The following is a 22,043-nucleotide window of genomic DNA, read 5'->3' on the forward strand; positions in this document are numbered from 1 at the left end:
ATGTTTGATGTTACTGACGCTGCTGAATTGAGCTTACCCACCATGCTGTACCGAAAGCAAATTCCACCGACCTTGGTGGTGTGGTGATTAAAAATGATTCTGATTCTGAAAGAGTGTGCATTTAGCAGCTGCGGTGTGTAACTGCCATAGAGATGTACGTATAAAGCGATGAGATGTATGGAGTGATAAGTGATGAAGATGCAGTGATTGCACTGGAAGGGGATCAAACCCATCGCGGCTGCTGTGTGAGCTGGCAGCAAATACCTGATGTCCTCGTTCTGGTTGTGCGGGGGTGTGGGAAGCGCTGCCAGCAAATCGACGTTCTTCACCTCCTTGGCCGCCGAATCTACGAGCACACCAGGCAGACGGTCAGGAGCGAGCGGCGGGATGTCAAAGGGCGTCTGAAAGAATGCCACTCACAGGCCTCCCTTACCCTTGGCTTCCTCCAGCGCTTCGGCCTCCTTCTGTCCCTCGGAGAGCTCCTCCACGGCCGTCACCCCGTTCAGCAGCCTGTGCTGCACCGAGGGCGGGGGGGTGGGGGGCAGCGACGAAGGGGGGGTGGGCGGGTTACTCATGTTGTTCTGTGCGGGGGACAGGGGACACATTACATTACACTACGTCATTTAGCAGATGCTCTTACCCAGAGCAACTTCTAAATAAGTGCATCACTATGCTAAAAGTAGTTATCGCGACATATTACAAGTGGTTAGTAAGACACTGAGTTAAGTGCTAAACTAGTATAGAGTGCTTTTTTTTTGAAAACAGGAATACATAGGATGGATAGAGATAGATAGAGAGGAAGGATGACTAGAGATACAGCTTGAATAGATGAGTTTTCACTTTTCTCCTGAAGGTGACACCACAGCAAATCAATGTCAATGTCAAGGCAATATCTACCCCAGTTGGCAGTGCAATGGCCACACTGCACACACTGAAAAGCATTCTACCTTCGTGAGCAGCTGGGAGTAGTAGTCTGGGATGTTGTCCAGCACTGCGCTGCCAAAGGCGCCCTTCAGCTGGGCTTTCCCATTGGCCGAGCTGCTGCCGAAGGGCGTGAACAGCTCCAGATTGGCGGTGATGGAGGGCTCCATCAGTGGAAGGAGAGAGAGCTCCTAAAGAAACAAAATCAGGAATTAGTCCTTTAACAATCGGCCCCCGCAATCGGTAACCTGGCGTCGTCTCTGCGCTCACCTGCTTCAGCTGCTTCATCAGAGCCTCCGTGCTCTTCCCCGTCTCCTCTTTTTTGGTCTTCTTCCGGGAATTGGGCACGCACACCTTGGCGGGTCGCTTCGTCTTGGCTGCGGGGGGCTTCTTGGTGATGGACTGCAGGTCCTGTGGAGGGACAGGGGGAAAGGCCCGCAGAGGTCACGCACTGGGCTGCTTATAAGACAAGGCTGGGTAAGGTGTAAGAGCTGTGGAGGGACGGGGGGAAAGGCCCGCAGAGGTCACGCACTGGGCTGCTTATAAGACAAGGCTGGGTATGGTGTAAGAGCTGTGGAGGGACGGGGGGAAAGGCCCGCAGAGGTCACGCACTGGGCTGCTTATAAGACAAGGCTGGGTAAGGTGTAAGAGCTGTGGAGGGACAGGGGGAAAGGCTCGCAGAGGTCACGCACTGGGCTGCTTATAAGACAAGGCTGGGTAAGGTGTAAGAGCTGTGGAGGGACAGGGGGAAAGGCCCGCAGACTTGACGCACTGGGCTGCTTATAAGACAAGGCTGGGTAAGGTGTAAGAGCTGTGGAGGGACAGGGGGAAAGGCTCGCAGAGGTCACGCACTGGGCTGCTTATAAGACAAGGCTGGGTAAGGTGTAAGAGCTGTGGAGGGACAGGGGGAAAGGCTCGCAGAGGTCACGCACTGGGCTGCTTATAAGACAAGGCTGGGTAAGGCGTAAGAGCGAAGCTGCACAGGCCCCTCACCTCCATGTTGCGCGGGGTGCCCTGCAGCTTCTGCTCCAGCATGGCCAGCTTGCTGTTGATGTGGCCGTTGATCTCGCTGTGGATGCCGTCAGGAGGCCTCTGGGCCGCCATCTGCAGGTTTTTGGTCCGGAGCAGCTTCTGCAGGAGCTGCTGGCCGGTCTCGGTGTGGCGGGCCTGCGGCGTGGCGGCGTCGCTGCCGGCCTCCCGCTTGACGTCCCCGGCGTTGCAGTGCGCCTCCCCGGGCTCCTGCTTGATGTTGGGTAGGGTTACCCCGCACACAGCCCCCGGCCCAGGCCCCGGGGGCCGCCCGGCTGTGGCCCGCGGCTGCGAGCTCTCCCAGCACCCGCTGGCCGGCTTTAACGAGGACGGGGGCTCAGACTTCGGACCCGGCTGGTCCGGGGGCCGGGCTGCGGAGCCGGAGGAGGGGGTGACCGCTCCCGATTCCTGCTTGGCGATGGGACACGGGCTGCGGCTGGACTCATGTTTTTGGAGAGGGGACAGGAGGCCCGCGTCCGAGGAGCCGGGGCGGGTCGGCCCTGCCGGGGACCCCTCAGAGCCGGCCCGGGCTAGAGGCGCATGGAACGGGCTGGAGGCTGCCGGGGTGTGGGGCTGAAGCTCTGACTGGTGCAGGAGCTGCTTGTGCAGGGGTGCCTGCGTGGGTGAGGGCTGACGCATCCTCATGGCCAGAAGGTGGCGCTGCTGCTGCAGATGCTGTGCCTGGATAGACAGGGGGTCTCCAGGGGAGCTCTGGCACAAAGCCTGATGAGGCAACACCGGTCTGATCATACGGCCCTGGGGAGCGACGCACCCCTGTCCGCCAGCCTGCATCATGACCATCTGACCTCTGACCCCTTGCTGCTGCTGGGCTGTGAGACCACACTGGGGAGAGGCTCCCTGTTGCAGTGGCTGATTCAGCTGATGTTGTATGGGCATCTGTCCTGGCATATTCGACTGCTGCTGCTGCTGCGGCTGTTGCTGAGACCCCATCATGCTTTGCTGCAACTGAGGCTGCCCCACCACCCCTTGCTGCCCCACCGCTCCCTGATACAGCTGCTGCTGCGGTCCCAAACCCTGCACCTGCTGTCCGACCTGCTGGGCCTGGCCCTGCCTGTCCTGGATTTGGCCGGGCCCCTGGGCCACAGGAGCCCTCGGAATGTGCCCCTGCATCTGCTGCCGCTGGGCAATCATGGCCTGGATGTGCTGGACCTGCTGTGCCGGTGTGAGGTGGCGCAGCTGGGGGTTCTGGGCGATAAAAGCCTGGAGATTCACCGGCATCCGGATTTGCCCCATGGGCGCCCCGGGCCTCTGGCCCATCGCTCCCTGCTGCTGTGCCCCCATCATAAGCCTCTGTCCCATCATGGCCTGCTTCTGCTGCTGTGCCAGGAGGGCCTGCTGCTGCTGCTGCTGGTCTGGGTGGGCCAACATTTGCTGGGGCTGGCCAGGCAGATTCTGCCCCATCATGCTCTGCAGCTGCCCGGGCCCTTCGTGCTGCTGTCTCATCGCGTCCTGCGGCTGTTGGCCGCTTGCAGAGCCCTGCTGTTGCTGTTGCTGCTGCTGCTGCTGCTGGGCGAGGTAACACATCTGCTGTCCCTCCTGCTTCACTGTGACCGGGCTGGGCGTTTCTCCACCCAGGGAGCCCTGCCTGTGCAGGCCCAGCTGCTGCTGTGGTGCTGGGGAGGGAACGCCGGCCTGCTGGCCGCCGGGATACACCTGCTGCGGCTGGAGCCCTGCTGAAGTGGCAGGGTTTGCCAGCTGCTGCTGCTGAGCCATGAACATATGAGACGGCTGCTGCTGCATCACTGCCCCCTGCTGGTCGCCAGCAGAGGCTGGGCGCTGCATGTGGAGAGCAGGTGAGGGCCCTTGCCGTTGTGGCGTGTTTGGCGTGAGTATCCTGCCCTCACCGGAAGCAGCGTTTTGGGTGTCCTGGGGAAAGCTGGGCACCCCTTGCTGCAGACCCTCAGGGGCCCCTTCCCGAGTGGTTTCAGCCACGCCCAGCAGAGGGGGAGCAGGATGGAGCTCTCCTGCAGGATCTGACGGCTGATTGGTCGGTTTCATGAACGATGGCTGCTGCTGCAAGTGCTGCTGTTGCTGTTGCTGTTGCAGCTGCTGTTGCTGTTGCTGTGCCAGGTTCTTTGCAGCGTTCTGCTGCTGTTGAGCGAGGAGCATGCGTTGTGCTAGTGCATTCTGCTGCTGGGCTGTGAGCTGACCCTGGTGGGGGCCCACTGCCCCTGGCTGGGACATTATACCCTGTGGTCTCTGATGCTGCTGAAGCATCATCTGTTGGTTTCCCATCATTCCTTGCTGGGCTGCCATCATGGGGTTCTGTGGGAGCTGGGCTAGAGCCTGGTTTCCCCCCCGGCCCTGCATTGCCGGGACCGGGCCCTGCTGATTCTGAAGCTGCATCTGCTGGGACCCCATCATGCCTTGCTGTTGGGGCGGCTGCTGTTGAGCCATTACAGGTGCACCCATCATGCCTGGCACTGGCTGTGCAACCCCAGCATCAGACTGCTGCAATGCTTGCTGTGGTACTGAATGCTGTCCCATCATCCCTTGCTGCTGTGGCACCACCCCCTGCTGCTGTCCCATCATCCCTTGCTGCTGTGGCACCACCCCCTGCTGCTGTCCCATCATCCCTTGCTGCTGTGGCACCACCCCCTGCTGCTGTCCCATGATCCCTTGCTGCTGTGGCACCACCCCCTGCTGCTGTGCCACCACTCCCTGCTGCTGTCCCATCATCCCTTGCTGCTGCACCACAATCCCTTGCTGTTGTCCCATCATCCCTTGCTGCTGTGCCACCACCCCCTGCTGCTGTCCCATCATCCCTTGCTGCTGTTGCTGCATTTTCTGGACCAGCTGCATTCTCTGCAGCTGCATCTGTCGTTCTTGCAGCAGTCGTGCGTCAGGTGTCTGAGCCGCGGGGCCCTGAGGGAAGTATCCTGCAGACGGGCCGGGGGGTACAGCCCCCGGGTGGGGAGGCGGAACGCCGCCTAGGAAGGGCTGTCCTGGCTGTGCTCCTGGGGGCATTCGCACCGGCTGCTGCCCCAGCACTGGCACCCCTTTCTGGCCCATCACCACCTGCCCGGGAGCCTTGGAGGAGCCAGCGGCCAGAACACCTGCGGACTGATGGTGCTGGTGCTGCTGCTGCTTGTTCCGGTACTCAGTCATCAGCGTGGTGTGCTCTTTCTGCTGCTTACGCACCTGGAACACAGCAGAGACGGGCGTCAGACATCAGCAACAATGCCTAAAGAGTCACGCCATTGCCGCTGATCTACTGATCTGCACGCGCAACGGCGTGCTCACCTGGTCCAGCTGTTTCTGGATCTTGCTCTGCTGCTCGGTGACCAGTTTGAGCTTCTCGGCGTCGGCCTCGGCGAACTCGCGGCCGGCCTTCTTGGCGGTGCGCTGCTTGGCGCACAGGGCCTTGCGGGACTTGCGGTGCACGCCGATCTGCTCCTCCAGGAACTTGAGCTGCATCTGCAGGAGCTGCTGGGTGTGCAGGAGCCACTCCTCGTACTGCTGCTGCTCGGCGTCGTCTGCAAGGGAGCGGCCACACACACACACACACACACACACACGTGTCACCGCTCAGTGCGGCACCAGCCAGAAACCAAACAGGGCAACAGGAACCAAAGGGACGAAACGGGCTGCTGTGACGTTCAGTTAAAATCAGCGCCCCATTCAAACGAATGCCCGCGAGGGCAGCTATTTGTACTGCAATGGCTTACTGATGATTCCTTGAACGAACTGTGGAGGGTTGGGTCTGGATTGTGGCGGATTACTCGTTTCTCCTTCCTGCGAACAAAACAGAGCAATGGAACTTACTCACTGAGGCCCTTCATTTAAAGTAGAGATGTAGTGTAGGTATAACTCCCCCACATTACTGCTGCTGCTCGAACATTTTTGTGTTTGGATGATTAAATAACCGTGAGGCAAACTGCTTACCTTGGCAAGCCCTGGTGGGGTCCTGCCCTCTGAGTCACTGGTTCCTGGGCCTCCTGCCAGCCTCTGAGCTAGGAGAGATACCTGTTGTCTGAGAAGAAACACCATTAAAATGAGCTCCCTCCAGGCTTTCCTCCAAAACAGGCTGAGAAAAATCACTGGGATGGATCTATAAAATCTACAGAAAGATAGAGCATCAAAAGTACCTGTTGATGCCAGGTGCCACCCCAAGTGGGCCTTGCGCCATCACCCTCTTGATGCCCTGCAGGGCCACCATTTTGGCCTTGGCGATGGGGTCAATGATATCCTCCGCTGCAAACTTGTCCAAATCTGCAACGGATCGCTGCCAGGTCAAGGCACTTTGCATTCACAATTCAGCCTGAATTCAACCGAACCTGGAGGCGACAAAGCTGGAAGGAGGCAGGGTGGAGGGATGCCTTACCTGTGTCTGGGAAGAAGTTGTTCAGAGGTTGCTGCTTCACCACGGGCTGCTGTGGTGGCTGTTGCGGATTAGCCAGCATGTGATGCCCTCCTGGCTGGCCAGCTCCCATCGTGACCGGCTGCAGAGCCATGGTCATATGAGACGCTGGGCGCATGGCCGAACCTAGCAGCCTCTGCTGCTGTTGCTGGGGTGGCATGGTGTGTAGTGGTTTCAGATGCCCCATGCCTGGCTGAAACTGCTGACCCATAAGGCCCTGGGGGGGTGGGCGTTGGTGCTGCAGCACCAACCCCTGAGCGGGACCCGGACCCGGACCCGGACCCGGACCCGGAGGAGGTTGCTGCTGAGGGGGGATGCTGTGATGTGCGTTCAGCCCTCCCTGCTGAAAGGAGCTCAGCTGCTGCTGCTGCTGCTGCTTCTGAAGCTCCTTCTTCTCGTGCTCCAGCAGATCCTGGATCAGCAGGGGCAGCTCGCTGGCCTCCAGGGAGCTTTCCACTTTGTCCAAGTCCACTGCGGGGGAGTGCTGGCCGCCGTCGGGCAGCCCCAGAGGGTCCTCGTCCAAATCGGGGTGCGGCGTGGCCGGCGGGAAAGCGAGGGGGTCGGCGTGGCCGGGGAGAGAGTACGAAAGCCCGCCCAAACGCACGGAGCCCAGAGGCGTGGACGCGTTGGGCTGCTGCGCCGGCAGGCCGCTCGGGGACTTGGTGGCGCCGGTTGCTCCGCCCAGCAGCACAGAGACAGCATCTCCCATCTCGTCCTTCACCGCGGGCAGCGGCGGCTGCTGCTGCTGCTTAGACTGCACTACCCCCTCAAAGGGACACGTGATCTGTCCTGACTTCAGGCCCTTCTCCAGTTTGACTGTGCCCAGCCTCGGACCTGCAGCCGGGGAGGAGCCCAGCTGCGTGGGAGGCTGAGCTGCAGAGGTGGCAGCGGAGGATTTTGGAGGGGGATCTACAGTTGAGGATGTGCCAGTTTCGAGCGACTCCTGCACTGGAAGATTGGGAACAGGTTTGTCCTCCATTTTGATGTCTGGGGGAACAGCGGAGGCGTTGGACGGGCCCGGGGCTTCGCTCTCCGCCTCCACCAGTCGCAGCTGGTCAGAGAAGGCGTCTTTGGGGTCGCCCTGGTTGAGCTCTGGGTCGGTGTACGCCAGCAGGTCGAACTCGTCGCACTTCAGCAGGTCGGCCAGGTGGGGGTCCGTGGTCTCCAGATTGTCCAGGTTGCCCAGCTCGTCGTCGCCCTTGTCCGGGCCGAGGTCGAGCGTTGCCAGGTCGTCCTCCTCTTCCTCGGCCCCTTCCTCTCCGCCGGCGCCGCCCAGCGCCTTGGGTCCGAAGGGATCGTCCAGGTCCGGCTCTGGCAGGTCCAGACGGCAGGGCCTGGAGGCAGAGGGGTCCGCGGGCGCTGCCTGCTCCGCTCCCAAAGCGTCCGTTTGCGGGAGCTGCTGCTGGGGAACTGGGAGGGTGCCGGGCGCGGTGGTGCCGGGGGCCGAGGGGTGGGGCTGCACCTGGAGCTGGGGTGGATGTGCACTCTGCTGGGGTGCCCCGAGGGCCAGCCCACCCTGTTGCAGCCCCTGTGTGGGGTCGCAGGCCCCCCCTGCCAGAGGGGTGGGGGCGGGGGTGGGGGGCAAGGCCGGCAGGGGCATGGAGGGCTGGGCGAAGGGGGCGCCCATCTCCTGCTGCGGGGCGTGGAGCCGTGGCCGGGGCTGGAACTGCTGGCCCATGAGCATGCGCTGCGTGTTGTGCCTGAGCTCGATGAACTGCGGAGGGGGCCCGGGGGCGCGCGAGCCGGGCGCGGCCTCCACCCCGGGGCCTGCAGCCAGCATGCTGGGGTGGGGCGCTGCCTGCACCCCCGGCATGTTCGCAGGGTTGCTCATGGGGGCGTTAAGGTGGTGTCGGGGCCCGCCTGCGTCCGCGGCGTTCGGCTGTGGGAATCTCCGCAGGTTTCCGGCCTGTGCAGGCCACGCGGCAGGGAAGGGGGGGCGGGGGTAAAATCCCTGGGGGTTATTTGGCCCCTGCTGCCTGCAGGGTAAGAAAACAAGTGTGCAGTTAATAACAGCAAAAAACAGTCCCAGAAACGATGGGACACGCCACAAAAATAAGAAAGGCATATAAAACATGCAGCTAATACAGTACAGTCTGGCACGGTAAAGGTCATGGTGCACATTGGGTGACTGTTTTTATGTTTAAAACAAACATGCTAGGGAGGAAACATGTTTGACACTGGTTGCCTGTACCTGATGGTGTTGGGGTCCATGATGACAGGTGCCCGGGGAGCAGGTGGACGGCCGAGCTCCACTGAGCCCATGACAAGGGGCGGTTTACCGACCACGACGGCTGGACTACCAGCAGCTCGATCCTAAAATGAGATATATTAAGGGTTTAAGAAAACACTTTTGGATGCCAACAACACTGGAAATGCTTTGTCCGCATCAATTTGGATAAGCGCTATATTCCTATAACAATATGCAGTATGGAAAATGTAGAACCTGTCTGAATATTACAGTACTGTTCTGTACCTGTGGGTAAGGAGGAGGTGCACGCTGGGCCTTATCTAACTGATAGGGCGCAGATTCTCCTCCTGGCCAGCTGGTGGCACCACTGTTAGCACCACTGTTAGCAGCCGCTGCTTCTTTTTCTTGCCGGAGTGAGTTTCTCTGCATTTGCTGTCGGATCAACAGCTCTCTCAGCTTCTGTCTCTACGATGATCAAGCATACAAATAACCCACAACCCACAAAGATTATTTTCTATTTAACTACCTTCACAATTCGCAACCTTTTGGTGGAATGCTTCCTCTTTTTTTGTTTCATAAAAAGGAAGTTTGTGCCAGTCAATCAGATCACAAGCAGGACGAAAAAGTGTGGCGTGATAGTAAGGTGCTGCTGCAGTACACTTAGGCAAGGCACTTAGCCCACAATTGCCTCAGTAAATATCCAGCTGTATAAATTGATAACACGTAAAAATTGTAACATATGTAAGTCGCGTTGGATAAAAGCATCTGCTAAAATGCTGATAATGTAATAATGTAAAGTGAGAATTATTTATTGTATTGGTACTGAAAGCCTGAGGAGCTGTTGGCCTGGTGGGAACGGCCAGTAATCTACCTGTCTGTGCTTCTCCAGCTCCGCCGGACTGAGGCCGCTGAGTGCCGGGTCCTGAGCCCCCGGCAGGTCTGCCAGCTCCTGGGAGCTGGGCGGGGCGGGGACCTGCTGCGCCTCTGGCGGCCGTAGGGAGCAGCCGCTGGGGGCTCCGGGGGGCAGCTGCATCCTCGCAGGGTAGCTGTCGATGCCGGAGGGCGGGAGCTGGGGCTGGGCCGGCGGGAGCTGGGGCTGGGGCGGCAGGCGTGTCTGGGCCGGGCTCCCCGGGAACACCTCCACACCAGGGCTGCGGCTGAAAGGAGGGGCTCCGGGGGGTTTCCCTGAGAGGGGGTCCCCCATGGGGGGCAGAGCCTGCGGGCCGCTCTGAGGAGACCTCCCGAAGGCCGGGATGCCCTCTGTAGCAGCCGCGGCCGGATGGGGAGGCTTCTGCAGCGAAGCGAAGGGGTCCCTCGACTGGGGCCGCGAGGGCGGCCGCAAGCAGGGGTCCTGGGACTGGAAGCGGGGCGTGGGGGGCGACTGCACGCAGATGGCTTCATTTGGGAGGGGGCCCGGAGTGAGCGGAGAGTGCACGCCGCCCTGGGACTGCGGGCTGGCTGACACTCTGGAGGGGTCCTGCAGGAGTGGCCTCTGGGGAGAGGGGGAGCAGCTGTCCCCCGGGCGCGGGGTGAGGGGGGGCTGGCTGTAAGGGTCGGAGAACGCGGCCGAGGGGGACCGGCGGTAGGCCTCGGAAGGGTGGCTGGGTGAGGTGCCGACCGGCTGGCAGCCCGAGACGCTGCCGGGGTCCAGCTGGTGTGCCCGCGGGGTCAGGGGCGCCTTGAACAGGCCGTTCCCGGGGTCGAGAGGCCCGGCAGGGGAACCGGAGACCGGGTCCTGCCGAGCTCCCCGCTGCTGACCTGGGGAGGGCGAGGCTTGCTGGCGGAAGTCTCCGAAATTGGCGGAGTGGGACGGGGAGAGGAGAGGGGAGCCCGTGGGTGCCCCACCTCGTGGCTGGGGGCTCTGACGGGGGCTCGAGGGCTCCTGGGGTGTGTGGTGTAACTGCTGCAGAGGTCTGGCGAAGGGGTCTGCCTGCTGCGGCCGGCCCTGAAGGGCAACCTGTGAGCTGAGGGGGGGCTGGCCCGGGGGGGCCTGATAGGGGGCCTGCGAGGGGCTGCTCGTGGGCTGGCAGTAGGGAGCGGCGGGGTGAGAGTGAGGGTGGGGGGACTGAGTGGGGTCCGCCGACCCCGGGGTCCTGACCGGCCCCTCAGGGAAGAAGGCCCTGGAGGAGCCCCCCGAGTCCGGGGGGAAGGGGCTCTCCGCAGAGCTGGGCTGGGAGGGCGTGGACCCCGAGCTGGAGGGCGGAGGGGGGATCTGGAGGTGCAGGCTGGGACGCTCCCCCTTTGGCTGTCCGGGCTCGGTCTTCACAGACCGACACACCTGGCTCTCCGCCTGCTGCGGGAGGGAAGAGAGCAGACGGTCATGCACAACCGACTCAACCGACAGAACCCCCACAGCAGAAAGCCCCAGCCACACGCCCCATACCTTCTGAGCCTTGCTGATGCGCTGAGCAGCTCTGTTGTCTTTGGCCTTTTGCTGAAAGGGTAAACACAGAGATGAAGCACATGCCTCTCCTGTCACTGCCAGGGAGAGGAAGCTCATATAATGCTAACAGACAAGACAAGATGTGCATCATAGCCAGAGCGAGGGAGAAAACAAGTGATTGAACAGAACAAAACTCACCAAAAATGGAACCTTCTCTGCCGCAGATATTTTCCTCCAGATCTTCATGATCTGTTTGCAACGACTGGACCAGTCTGTGAGAGGAAGAAGGAAAAGCTCATTTAAATAGCACAGAGGTGAAAACCCCCCAATGGTAAATGTCTGACTGGACATACCAATCTCTTTTCGTGTAGGCTTGCAATTGGTCTGTATCTTAAGATTTAAACACAGTTTAAATAACGAGCTCGTTAAACTTTTGACAAGTAATGTAATTTCAGACTCGGCTGAAAGGTGGACGCTTACCACCTATCTTTATGTAAAACGTTGAAATGGAGTGGAGAACAAAGTCATATAATTCAGTGTAACCACCTAAACCAGGGAGTTCTGACTGAAGAGACAAGCAGAACTGAGTGGCTCCACTGTACTCTCACTACAGGTACTGTGAGGAAGTCTATGCAAAACTTTCTCTGGGTTTCCCACTGAAGTTTGTGTTAACAGCTTTGTTCTTAAATTATCAGCTCCATTTGCAATATGAATGTTATCATCATACCATAATGCAAGGAATAGATTAAGGTAAAAAGAAATTAGAGTTGTATGTAGGAAGAATCTCATTCTATGATTGACCACAGGGAATACTGAGAGCTCCTCCAGGTGTCATCCCAAATCATGCTGGCTCGCTGGCCCCTCCTATGCCGAGCGCTTGCTGACCTGGGTAGTCCTGCTTGAGGCTGGGGAAGTTGATGTTGGCGTACAGCACGGGCGAGATGGTGGACAGCTCTCCCAGCTCCTCGTCCTTCTCCCAGCGCTGCAGGCTGCGCTGGTTGTAGGTGAGGCCGTCGCACTCTTGCTCGGTGGGGGTGGGGGGCGTGCAAGGGGTGGCCGGGGTGGAGGGCGTGGCCCACGGGCTGTCGTCTTCCTGCTCCGGGCTGAACAGGCCGGCCCGGTCCCTGTGGAGGCCAGGAGAAAGGCAGGCATTGAGGGGCCCGTACGCTGAAAAGCTGGGGGGTGGAAGTCGAACAGAGCGAGTGAACGGTGCTCTGGGGATGCGCGTTACCTGTTGTCGAGGAACGGGGACTGGGAGAGTGCAGGGAAGGTGTCCATCACACCGGCAGAAGGCAGAGAGCTCGGGAGGGAGTCACCTGCACGGGAGGGACGCTCGGCGTTACAGTGTGATCGTACGCGCAGCCAGCTCGCACTCACGGAGCTGCTGAATCCCCGAGCCCTGCGAATCCTCCTGCCATTCGCTCACCTCCACCTCCCTGCGCTCATGTGACCAGCTCACTGTACACTGACCCACCATGCTCTTCTCACCTCTCCCTTCTGCCAGCTTTCCCCATTCTCGCCATCCCTGCTTTCCATCTCCCCAGCCTCTCTTCCCTGCTACTGTCTATAACCACCTGATTGTCAGCACATTTCTGCAACATCAGCCCTTCCTCCCCAACAACCCTGATCCCCATGCACCTGGAGGGAGGATCTTCTGGGGCGGCCCGCCGCGGTTTGCCTCCCCCTGTCCCGACTCCAGGATGGGCCTCATGCCGGCTTGCAGGGTCCCGCTGAGAGAGGCGCCGTCTGGCACCCCCAGCACCTTTCGGAAGAACTGCTCCGAGTCCTGGCTCTCCGCCCCCGGGGTCGGCCCTGGAAGAGAAAGCCAGAGGCAGTGTCACTCCTGTGGGACTGCTGGAGGAGAGGGTGGGGGGTGGGGGGGTGAACCCCAAAGAGGATCGCACCTTCAGACGTGTCTGTGCCAGCGCCCTGCAGGGCAGACGAGCTCTCAGCTTTGGGCGATGAAGGCTGGCCGGCCGCTCCTGCATAGACAGAGGACACAGCCCTGTTCGTCAAATATTCATTTCAACCAGCTGATTCAACAGGTCGCTTCAGTGAGCACGTTGAAGAACATGTTTATACTTCATTTCAATGTCAGCTTTTCTCTACTCTGCTAATGACTTACAGGGTGCAAGAAACCCCCCCCCCCCCACAAAGCATTTCTGAGCCTCTATGGGTACCTGACAGAAATAACATCAGTTTAGCTTGACTGGTTAAAATGAATGCAGCTTTTATAAAAACCGTTATTGGAAAGACCATGACTTCATCATTTTTTACCCATAGTTTAGGTGTATCAATAATCACAAATGCGTACCTATTTGAGCGTAATTATGAAAGAGTCACAGAAGAGAGATGTGTACATATCTCACTTCATTTCCTGATGAAGAGTAGTACATATCTAGCTGTTTGCAGTAAGGGGTTGTTTTGGCTTTGAAACCGCTTTTACGACCTGTTACTTGAATCCAACCCAGAGAGCCCATCAGTGATCATACCTGCTCCCTCTTCCTGCGTTTGGGACTCCCGCTTCACTTGGATGGGTGATCCCATTGTCCCCTCTGCTGTGAAGTTAAACAAGGACAAGGCCCCGTTAGCACCCTCTGTCGTCCCCCAGTCCTGTTACCTCAGGTCACTTTGAGGGAGTACAAAATTTATCAAGATGAATGAATTTCCATGGCTTATTTTGGAAATCTGGCGTAGAGAATTATGGTCGCAAGATTTTCAATGGACACAAACACACAGTATTCCTTCCAATACTGAATTTCATTGTAACTGGTGGATTTCAGAACTGAAACTGCAACTATTTGCACTCCACACAGTGACTGAGCAGGGGAAAAAGCTAAACATGAAAACCTGTACAGTTAAGATATTTAATTCCAAACAGCTACAAAATGCGATATTCTTTGACTTTCCAGAATAAACAAACACATTTGTTGAATCTCCTAATTTACCATGTGCGGAACGCATTGTTCTAAAATTCTACTACATTCCAGGTTTCCCACGACCTGTGGGGAACCATGAAAACCTCTTTCACCCGTGGTGTGAAAAGGTATCTGTGAATGACTTCTTTAGCCTTCCTTAGCAGCTTGGAAGCTGTATCCTTTGTTATTGCTGACTTTACAGGCTGCCTGTAGAGTCTACTGACATTCTGAGGGTGTGAACGTTTTCCCACACACTACAGTTACATTTTGTCTGATCCACCTCCGACTGGCCCAGGCGTACTGGCCGTGCCGTTTCGTAGGTCTCCCTTCCCAAACAGCATGAACCCTCACCTGATGGGAGGGGTGCAGGTCGTCCCCCCTGGTCCTGTGTGGCCGGCGCGGGGGGCTGTGGGGGCCGGACAAGGCACTGGCCTGGCCTCTGCCCCGCTGGGGCCAGAACTGCCTTCTTGCTGAGGTCCAGCAGTGTTTTGCCAAAGAACGCCTCCTGCGTGACGATGGGAAGGATTAGAGCGTGACACGTCCGACAGCTCTGAGGAAGCCCAGTGGACTGCAGCTGGGACAGTGTGTTTAACAGGAGGCCGTACCTGCAGGTACGCTGGGAACATGTCCTCCAGCTTGCTCTTCTTCCGGCCGCGCCGCTTCTTGGCCTGCTCCGCCTCCCCCTCGGCCGGTTTCGGCTCATGGGGCCCCTCCACTGGGGTATCAGGGTGGCCTCCTGTAAAAAAATAAATAAATAAAATAATAAATTAAAAACAAAAGTTAAATTGCCCCCCTGAGTCACTGCATCACATCCCAGAACCCACTGTACAGATATTTATTTACAACAGTGATTCTTGCCTTCCACTTCCATGTCAGTATCTCAAAGCTCACCAAACTCTGCTACTCGAATTACTGGGCATACAATGCCAACGACCACAGTAGAATGCGACTGTATCCATTTTAAATTCAGTGAATATCGCTCAATGGCGTTGCATGTATCAACACTTGCAACACAAAGTGCACAAGTGCACAAAACTGCCACCAACTCTTTTGGATAGCTTTGCGACAAAATGCAGTATGTCATTCACCTACAACTGCAATAGGTACTGTTACCTAGTGAGAACATGTAAAATTTATTAATTTATTATGTAATTTTAGTCAACATCAAAGTTTTTTTTTTTTAAATTCACCTTTCATTCTGTATCTCTCTGGGGCAGCAGTGTAGCAAAGTGGTTAAGGAGCAGGACTTGTAACCAATAGGTTGCCAGTTCGATTCCCAACAGGATACTGCTGCTGTACCCTTGGGCAAGGTACTCAAACCCACAATTGCCTCAGTAAATATTCAGCTGTATAAATGGATAACATCGTTTAAAAAAAAAAAAAAAAACTAACTGATTTAAGTCGCTCTGAGTGAGATAGTCAACCTCCCATCCACTCACAGAGCTGGATACTCAGAAGCAACTGTGCCCAAGGGTGTTAGAGCAGAGCTACAGGCTATGCTGCTTAACCCTGCCCCACGCCCTGCCCCACTCCTCCAGCTGAAAGCACTTTGAGGCACTTGTCTTTTCCACTTGCCTTCCTCGGTTGACCGCTCCGCAGGCAGGCCTTCAACCGCGCCCTCTCTCAGCATCAGCGAGAAGGGCCTCTTCAACAGGTTGCACTTCCTCTGTCGCACCATAAACCCCCCGATCCCTGCAGCAAAAGGGTTCAAACTGCTCAGAGCGTGGCCTGGCATCTCCGAACACACCGCTGCCCACGCTGGTCGTTACACCTTGCAGCTGGATTAACACTGATTCAGCTCTCCCACCTCAAGCAAACCAGACCGACCAGATCAAATGGCAATTTTCATCATGTCGTACATTTTTTGTTTTCTAAAATAGAAAGCCAATGTCTCTTAGCCTAATGGTATTTTACAAACTATAAAGCCTGATGAACAGAAGTTGTGAGGTGGAAAAACATTAATTACTGATTGGATTAATTTTGTAAATAAAAATGTTACTCTTGGATGTGACATAGGTTGCTAGCACAAACAGGATGGCAGCCATAAACAGTTCTCAGCGTACCCGTTATCTCATCAGCAGCATACAACCTGCATAACTTGTTTTGTAAGCTTGCCAAAATAGTCAATAGTGGGGGGAAAAAAAGTTATATGAGCCCTGAATCAGGTTTCCACCTTATTTTTTTAATGCCTGCATGAAAACACCAGAGTGAACTCTCCTGGCAGGCATGAGCTGTAATGGAGCTTGTGAGTGGGACAGCCGCTGACCCTCGTCTGCCCTCTGACCTGGTCTGTAGGGCTTGCGTTTCCTCTTCTTGGCGTCCTCGGTGTCCTCCGCCCCTGCTTTCGCACCCTCGGCTCCGCCCGGCGCGTCCCCTTCGGGGCCCGGCTCTCTCTCGCGCCCCGCCTCAGCGTCCGGACTCCCAGGGGCCTCCAGCTTGGGGTCGCAGTCCATGGGCTCTCCGCAGCCTGCAAAGCGGGATTCCTGTTACTGGGTCCATCCCAGTGATAAAAAACTGATTCTTTTACATTTGGACAGCGGGGTGCCTGACCTTCGCCCTCCTTCGGCTCCAGGCCGTCGATGGTGCCGGGGCGGGAGCGGCGCGGCCGTCTCTTCTGGATCGGGGACAGGGAGATGCTCCGCAGGACGGACATGCCCGTCTCCGTCAGCCACACCCCCTCCAGACGGTACACCTGCGGCTCTGCAAAATCAACCCAGAGATGCAGGCAGGCAGAGACAGAGAGAGAGACACACAAAATTCAACACAGAAATTCTCTGTCTTTGTTTCCCCTTCTGTTTTGCCTTTGTGTCAAATTAAAATTCAGATGAGGTTTATCAGCATGACAAAGACTGAATGAAAGTGAATCACATAGAAGCAAAGTCTACACTCTCACAAGTTTAATCTCAGACTGCAGAGTATCACCCCTTTTGATTCTGCTTCTTCCTGTTCTATTTGCAAAAGCCATATGCTAAATGATACACTGAGACACATTGGCATATGGCTATAAGCTAGATGTGAATCTGGTCGGTGCAGTAAACCAAAGGGGATTATGACCAGTGCTGTAGGGAACTGAGCCATTCACACGGTCTGCCTTAAATGAAAATCAGACATGAGATGGATCACTTTTTTCTGACAGACAGATATGCAGGAACACTTATCCAAATTAAATACACTCAAGGTGAGGGTAACAGAGTCAGCACCACAAGAAGTTATCCGAGCAACACCCAGCAGAAGTAAAATAAACAAATAGATGACTAAATGCGCAAATTTATTTCTGCACTTACCCGGTTCTTTCACCTTCACAGGAGCGAAGTAAGACGGCTCCACAACTGTAAGACAGAACCCAAAGTTTAACAAGTCTGAGGCTGCCTGGCATGCCCACCACCACAGCAACAGCGCTGCCAGCGCAGTTTTACCGCAGGAACAGGGAGCTTACCGATGGGTTTGGGGACGTAGGGGGAGCAGGCGGTGCAGGTGAAGCCTTCGTCAGAGGCCTGTTCCGCCTCGTCCTCTGTGTAGAGGCTCTCGCAGACAGCGTGCACCCACCTACAGAGAGAAGCACACACCAACACACAGGTTCACACACACATCAAAGGACACCTGAACGATAATGGAGCCATTACTGATAACTGATAGCAGCGTGTGTTTGAGGAAGTAATCAGTAACAGAAAAACACTGTGGTCAATAACACTACATTTTTTTCTCCGTAATATAATATGGACAACGGTTTTCCCTCTACATTACCACTAATGACCTAAAATGAATATCTTCAATTCCTACACTCCTCTTTCAGTGTGCTGAAGAGCTCAAGTCAATTCAACAAATCTGGATGATGACATAAGGCTGTTGAGTGTGACACTACATGAATGATAAGTGTTTCTGCGGTAACTGACATTTATGGACTGAATGAAATATATTTGTACTAGATCATTTGTGCCCCATTAGCTGCGGCTGCAAATATGACCACAGCGTCAGTACAACACAGCCAACTGGGATCAGGAGACTGAGGAGCTGGCCATTTAACAAAGAGCAAAATAGGGCAAACTTATAAGTGGAAGGCCTGTAACACAACTCATTTATCCCTTGATGTATGTCACGAAAAAAGTTCCCCCCATCAGAATTTACTCTATTCTACACCACAATTTGTTTCTTATGGGAACATTCTTGTAAGGGGAACCATTTAGTCGTGCCAGTATTTCCCCTGGTGAGGGGGCGTGTGGCACCCACCGGTCGCAGTGCTGGCACTGCAGCAGCAGCTCCTCCTCCATGAAGTTCTCCTGGCACACAGGGCAGGTGACCAGGCTGGCACAGGGCCCGCAGTGAGTGTAGTTATTCTGCCACTCACAGTGGAACCCGGGAGAGCTGGAGCCACACTGCAGGCAGCACACGCACCTGCACAGAGAGAGAGAGAGGGGGGGGGGGGGGAGAAAGAGAGAAAGAGAAAGGGGGGCGGGGGAGGGAAAGTGAGAGAGAGGGATGTGGGAGAGAAAGGGAGAAGGGGCGAGAGGGAAAGAGGAAGAGACAGAAGGAGAGCGAGAAACAGGGACAGATGACAAAGAGAGCGAGCGAGAGAGAGAGAGAGGGAGATTGAGTGTGAGAGAGAGAGAGGGGGAGAGAGTGAGTGTGAGAGAGAGAGAGAGATAGACCAAGAGAGATATGTAACTTGGCCAGGACATAAACATCACACCTCAAAGTGGAGGCAGAGACCTTCTGAGACAGAGTAAAGTCCAAAACCTTCCCAAACATAGAATCAAACCTCCTTCTGAGGCAATGTAATGACATCGTTATGGACACAGACCTATCAGTCTGTATCTCTGTGTCCACAACAATACCTTGTAAAGATGTGTTTTGGGAAGGTTTTGGGCTTTCCTTTGCTGGTCACCAACACGGAAGAGCAGTGCTCAGTTTACCTATTACAGACCAACCACCTACACATGAATGGAGACGGCACATACATATAAATGGCACCAAGTCATGTTCCTGAATCTCTGCATACTGCATACTGAATCTCATTGGAACAACCATGTAATTTCAAAAGGTCCATAAATCTGCAAAACTCAGAGAAAGGCAGAGAGACACTGCAGAGAGAGGCGGGAGAGGGAGGGATAGGGGCCGGGGGCAGGGACGCGGGGCAGGGACGCGGGGCAGGGACGCGGGGCAGGAGCGCGGGGCAGGGACGCGGGGCAGGGACGCGGGGCAGGGACGCGGGGCAGGGACGCGGGGCAGGGACACGGCAGGACAGGGAGGGACAGGGGCCGGGGGCAGGGCGGGGCAGGGACGCGGGGCAGGAGCGCGGGGCAGGAGCGCGGGGCGTGGACACGGCAGGACAGGGAGGGACAGGGGCCGGGGGCAGGGACGCGGGGCAGGGACGCGGGGCGTGGACACGGCAGGACAGGGAGGGACAGGGGCCGGGGGCAGGGACGCGGGGCAGGGACGCGGGGCAGGGACGCGGGGCAGGGACGCGGGCGTGGACACGGCAGGACAGGGAGGGGCAGGGGGCGGGGGCAGGGACGCGGGGCGTGGACACGGCAGGACAGGGAGGGGCAGGGGGCGGGGGCAGGGACGCGGGGCAGGGACGCGGGGCAGGGACGCGGGGCAGGGACGCGGGCGTGGACACGGCAGGACAGGGAGGGGCAGGGGGCGGGGGCAGGGACGCGGGGCGTGGACATGGCAGGACAGGGAGGGGCAGGGGGCGGGGGCAGGGACGCGGGGCAGGGACGCGGGGCAGGGACGCGGGGTGTGGACACGGCAGGACAGGGAGGGGCAGGGGGCGGGGGCAGGGACGCGGGGCGTGGACGCGGGGCGTGGACACGGCAGGACAGGGAGGGACAGGGGCCGGGGGCAGGGACGCGGGGCAGGGACGCGGGGCAGGGACGCGGGGCAGGGAGGGGCAGGGGGCGGGGTACGCACCACTTGCACTTCCAGCCCCCCTTGGGCACGGTGTGCAGGGGCGGGTCCAGGCAGTAGGTGTGGTAGCTGACGTCGCAGTCGTCACACAGCAGCAGGCGGGCGGGGTCGGACGCCTCGCCGCACGCCTCACACACGATGCACTCCAGGCAGCGCCACCCCTTGTTCAGCATCACCTTGGTGATCTGCAGGTGAGAGGGCGACCCGCAGGGGACAGGCTGAAAATACCCGTTTGATGTTTCATTTGGCCTCATCATCATCACGGAAGTTGAGTTATTAAACTAAAATTTTGCAGCACACAGTTTGCACTTCACAGTATTTTCGCTAACTTTATCACAGTTCTTCCACACGGTACCCTACTTTGAGCTGTCCATTTTTCACATAAACGACTTATGAGCAAATGGCCTCCTAGAATCTCTCCGCAGCTTCAGAAAAAGCATGGACGCACAGGATAGTTTTAAGGTTTGATATTTCATACTTTATGATGAAAATGCAGCCTAAATGATGTATCAATTTGCTTTATTTCTTACGCAATGATTGCCATCGTTCATCTGATAATTGAATGCTTTTGAAACAGCGATAGGCATCTGCTGCGTAGCTAAAATAAGATAACCATACAGAAATTTACCCACAACCTCAATATTAGCTCCCTTTCAGTAGGCCCTGTCTCTAGTAGGCCTACACTGTCTCATTTGCACGTGTACACCCTCGCACACACGCTGCAGCTCAAATGTGACCCTCACAGATAATCTGTCATGCCAAATGTGGTCACTTTAGTTATTGCAATTTTCAGTTTATTTTTATCTTTGAGAGAGAATTTTCATTTGATCTTTTTGCTCTTTATTTAACTTTATGCCTGAAAACATATGACAAAGTAAGGAGGGTGTGTAATTAAGTCCACGTTATCACAGCCTATTTCTTTTCACACCGGGAAAAAAACATGTTAAAAGCATTCAAATATCGGCCTGAAATATCGGTTAGCGTCCTCTTTTTGTCACCAATAACCATTATCGTATCGGCCTTGAAAAAACCATATCGGTCGACCCCTACTCTAAACACATCTGTGGTAAAAATCAGTGCTTGACCTTGACTAGCTTTATTATTATCCAATCTATTTGTTAAACGGTCTGGTGTGGAAGGCCTAATGGAGAAAGGGAGTTTCGATGTGGTGTGGAAGGCGTAAAGGGCATTACGCGCATACGTGGCCTACCTTGCTGTTGACGCAGTAGGGGTGGTAACACTGAGCGCACTGTGCACAGGCAAGCAGCTGCCCCTCCACGCCCCGCCCAAAACTGCCACACACCACACACATGTCCTGAGAACAACAGGGGACCAATCGGTCAGTCAACGAACGAATCAATTCACCAAATCAGTCAGCCAAACAATTAAATCAATTGCAAGAGCAGAACCTAGAGCAAAACTTTCAATACCTACAACCACTTAAAAAATAAACTGCTCCACAATCACTAACTGTATTATTTAAGCACATTTCTACAACAGCTGTGGTCACAGAGCACATTTTCTAGAGAAAATGGAAAAACCGGAACTCCAAGGAAGGAAAAGGGAGTATAGAGATGCAGGATGCTGTGGGTAGCCATCTAATAGTCCTCCAGTTTACTTGGCTAAATAACCCTCTCCACCTCGGTTAATGTGTGGTGGGCGTTCCAGCACAAAATGGCTGCCATGCAACACCCAAGTGGGTGCTACACAGGTGGTTCAGCTGACTCTCCTGAGTACCTTTTGGTGTAAAGTGCTGTGAGAACCCTGAAAAGTTATATGAATGTTTATAAATGTATTATTATCATTATTATTATTATAGTACCTGTAAGAGGACAAATTTGTCTGTGTTGGAGAAAAGCACAACGGTGTTCTGCATGGTGTCATCTTCCTCCTCCTCTTCTTCCTTGCCCACTCCCGTGTTAGTATCCACGCATTGCTGTTGAGGAAAACCAGATTAACTATAAGGATGTTCCATGAAGGCATTAAGATTAACATATAGCGTATTTTAAACACGTAGCAGGGCATTCCATATTTTACAACTGAAAGGAATGAGGGACCCTGATTGGGGCAATATCACTGGTACCTGACAGCTACACGTAACCGGGTGAAGGCTGGCTGACTAACGTTCAACGGGTTTAGTTGAATACGTGTATGTGTGCGTGCGTGAGCACACAAGCTCACCAAGAAGGCCTCGATGCAGGACGCCATGGCTTTGAGGCGTGAGCGCCCCCGGCCCCGCCCACTCCCGCCTCCACGAGGACGGCGTTTCCCAGGGAAACTGCTGCTACGCCCCTGAATGAAAAGGATAGAGCAAAT

General features: G+C 56.1%; 1 protein-coding gene across 1 annotated transcript in view; it reads right to left on the bottom strand.

The window, feature by feature from the left end:
- Positions 1–22,043, bottom strand: part of LOC118778891 (histone-lysine N-methyltransferase 2D-like) — a 43,179-nt gene that overhangs the window by 7,485 nt on the left and 13,651 nt on the right. Inside the window, exons 13-44 of the mRNA XM_036530677.1 lie at positions 21,909–22,019; positions 21,550–21,663; positions 20,938–21,042; positions 19,731–19,912; positions 18,048–18,212; positions 17,257–17,366; positions 17,105–17,149; positions 16,371–16,520; positions 16,105–16,287; positions 15,396–15,512; positions 14,426–14,556; positions 14,172–14,325; positions 13,395–13,460; positions 12,807–12,884; positions 12,541–12,714; positions 12,134–12,218; positions 11,788–12,026; positions 11,101–11,174; positions 10,903–10,953; positions 9,391–10,812; positions 8,805–8,984; positions 8,523–8,644; positions 6,296–8,307; positions 6,060–6,183; positions 5,857–5,944; positions 5,640–5,706; positions 5,215–5,447; positions 1,915–5,112; positions 1,192–1,332; positions 948–1,112; positions 434–581; positions 265–346 (exon numbers count right to left, since the gene is read on the bottom strand). Of these exons, the coding sequence (XP_036386570.1) occupies positions 265–346; positions 434–581; positions 948–1,112; positions 1,192–1,332; positions 1,915–5,112; positions 5,215–5,447; positions 5,640–5,706; positions 5,857–5,944; positions 6,060–6,183; positions 6,296–8,307; positions 8,523–8,644; positions 8,805–8,984; positions 9,391–10,812; positions 10,903–10,953; positions 11,101–11,174; positions 11,788–12,026; positions 12,134–12,218; positions 12,541–12,714; positions 12,807–12,884; positions 13,395–13,460; positions 14,172–14,325; positions 14,426–14,556; positions 15,396–15,512; positions 16,105–16,287; positions 16,371–16,520; positions 17,105–17,149; positions 17,257–17,366; positions 18,048–18,212; positions 19,731–19,912; positions 20,938–21,042; positions 21,550–21,663; positions 21,909–22,019 (10,316 nt within the window). The remainder of the gene's footprint in view (positions 1–264; positions 347–433; positions 582–947; positions 1,113–1,191; positions 1,333–1,914; positions 5,113–5,214; positions 5,448–5,639; positions 5,707–5,856; positions 5,945–6,059; positions 6,184–6,295; positions 8,308–8,522; positions 8,645–8,804; positions 8,985–9,390; positions 10,813–10,902; positions 10,954–11,100; positions 11,175–11,787; positions 12,027–12,133; positions 12,219–12,540; positions 12,715–12,806; positions 12,885–13,394; positions 13,461–14,171; positions 14,326–14,425; positions 14,557–15,395; positions 15,513–16,104; positions 16,288–16,370; positions 16,521–17,104; positions 17,150–17,256; positions 17,367–18,047; positions 18,213–19,730; positions 19,913–20,937; positions 21,043–21,549; positions 21,664–21,908; positions 22,020–22,043) is intronic.

Source organism: Megalops cyprinoides, chromosome 6 (genome assembly GCF_013368585.1).
Source record: "Megalops cyprinoides isolate fMegCyp1 chromosome 6, fMegCyp1.pri, whole genome shotgun sequence".
Lineage (NCBI taxonomy): Eukaryota > Metazoa > Chordata > Actinopteri > Elopiformes > Megalopidae > Megalops > Megalops cyprinoides.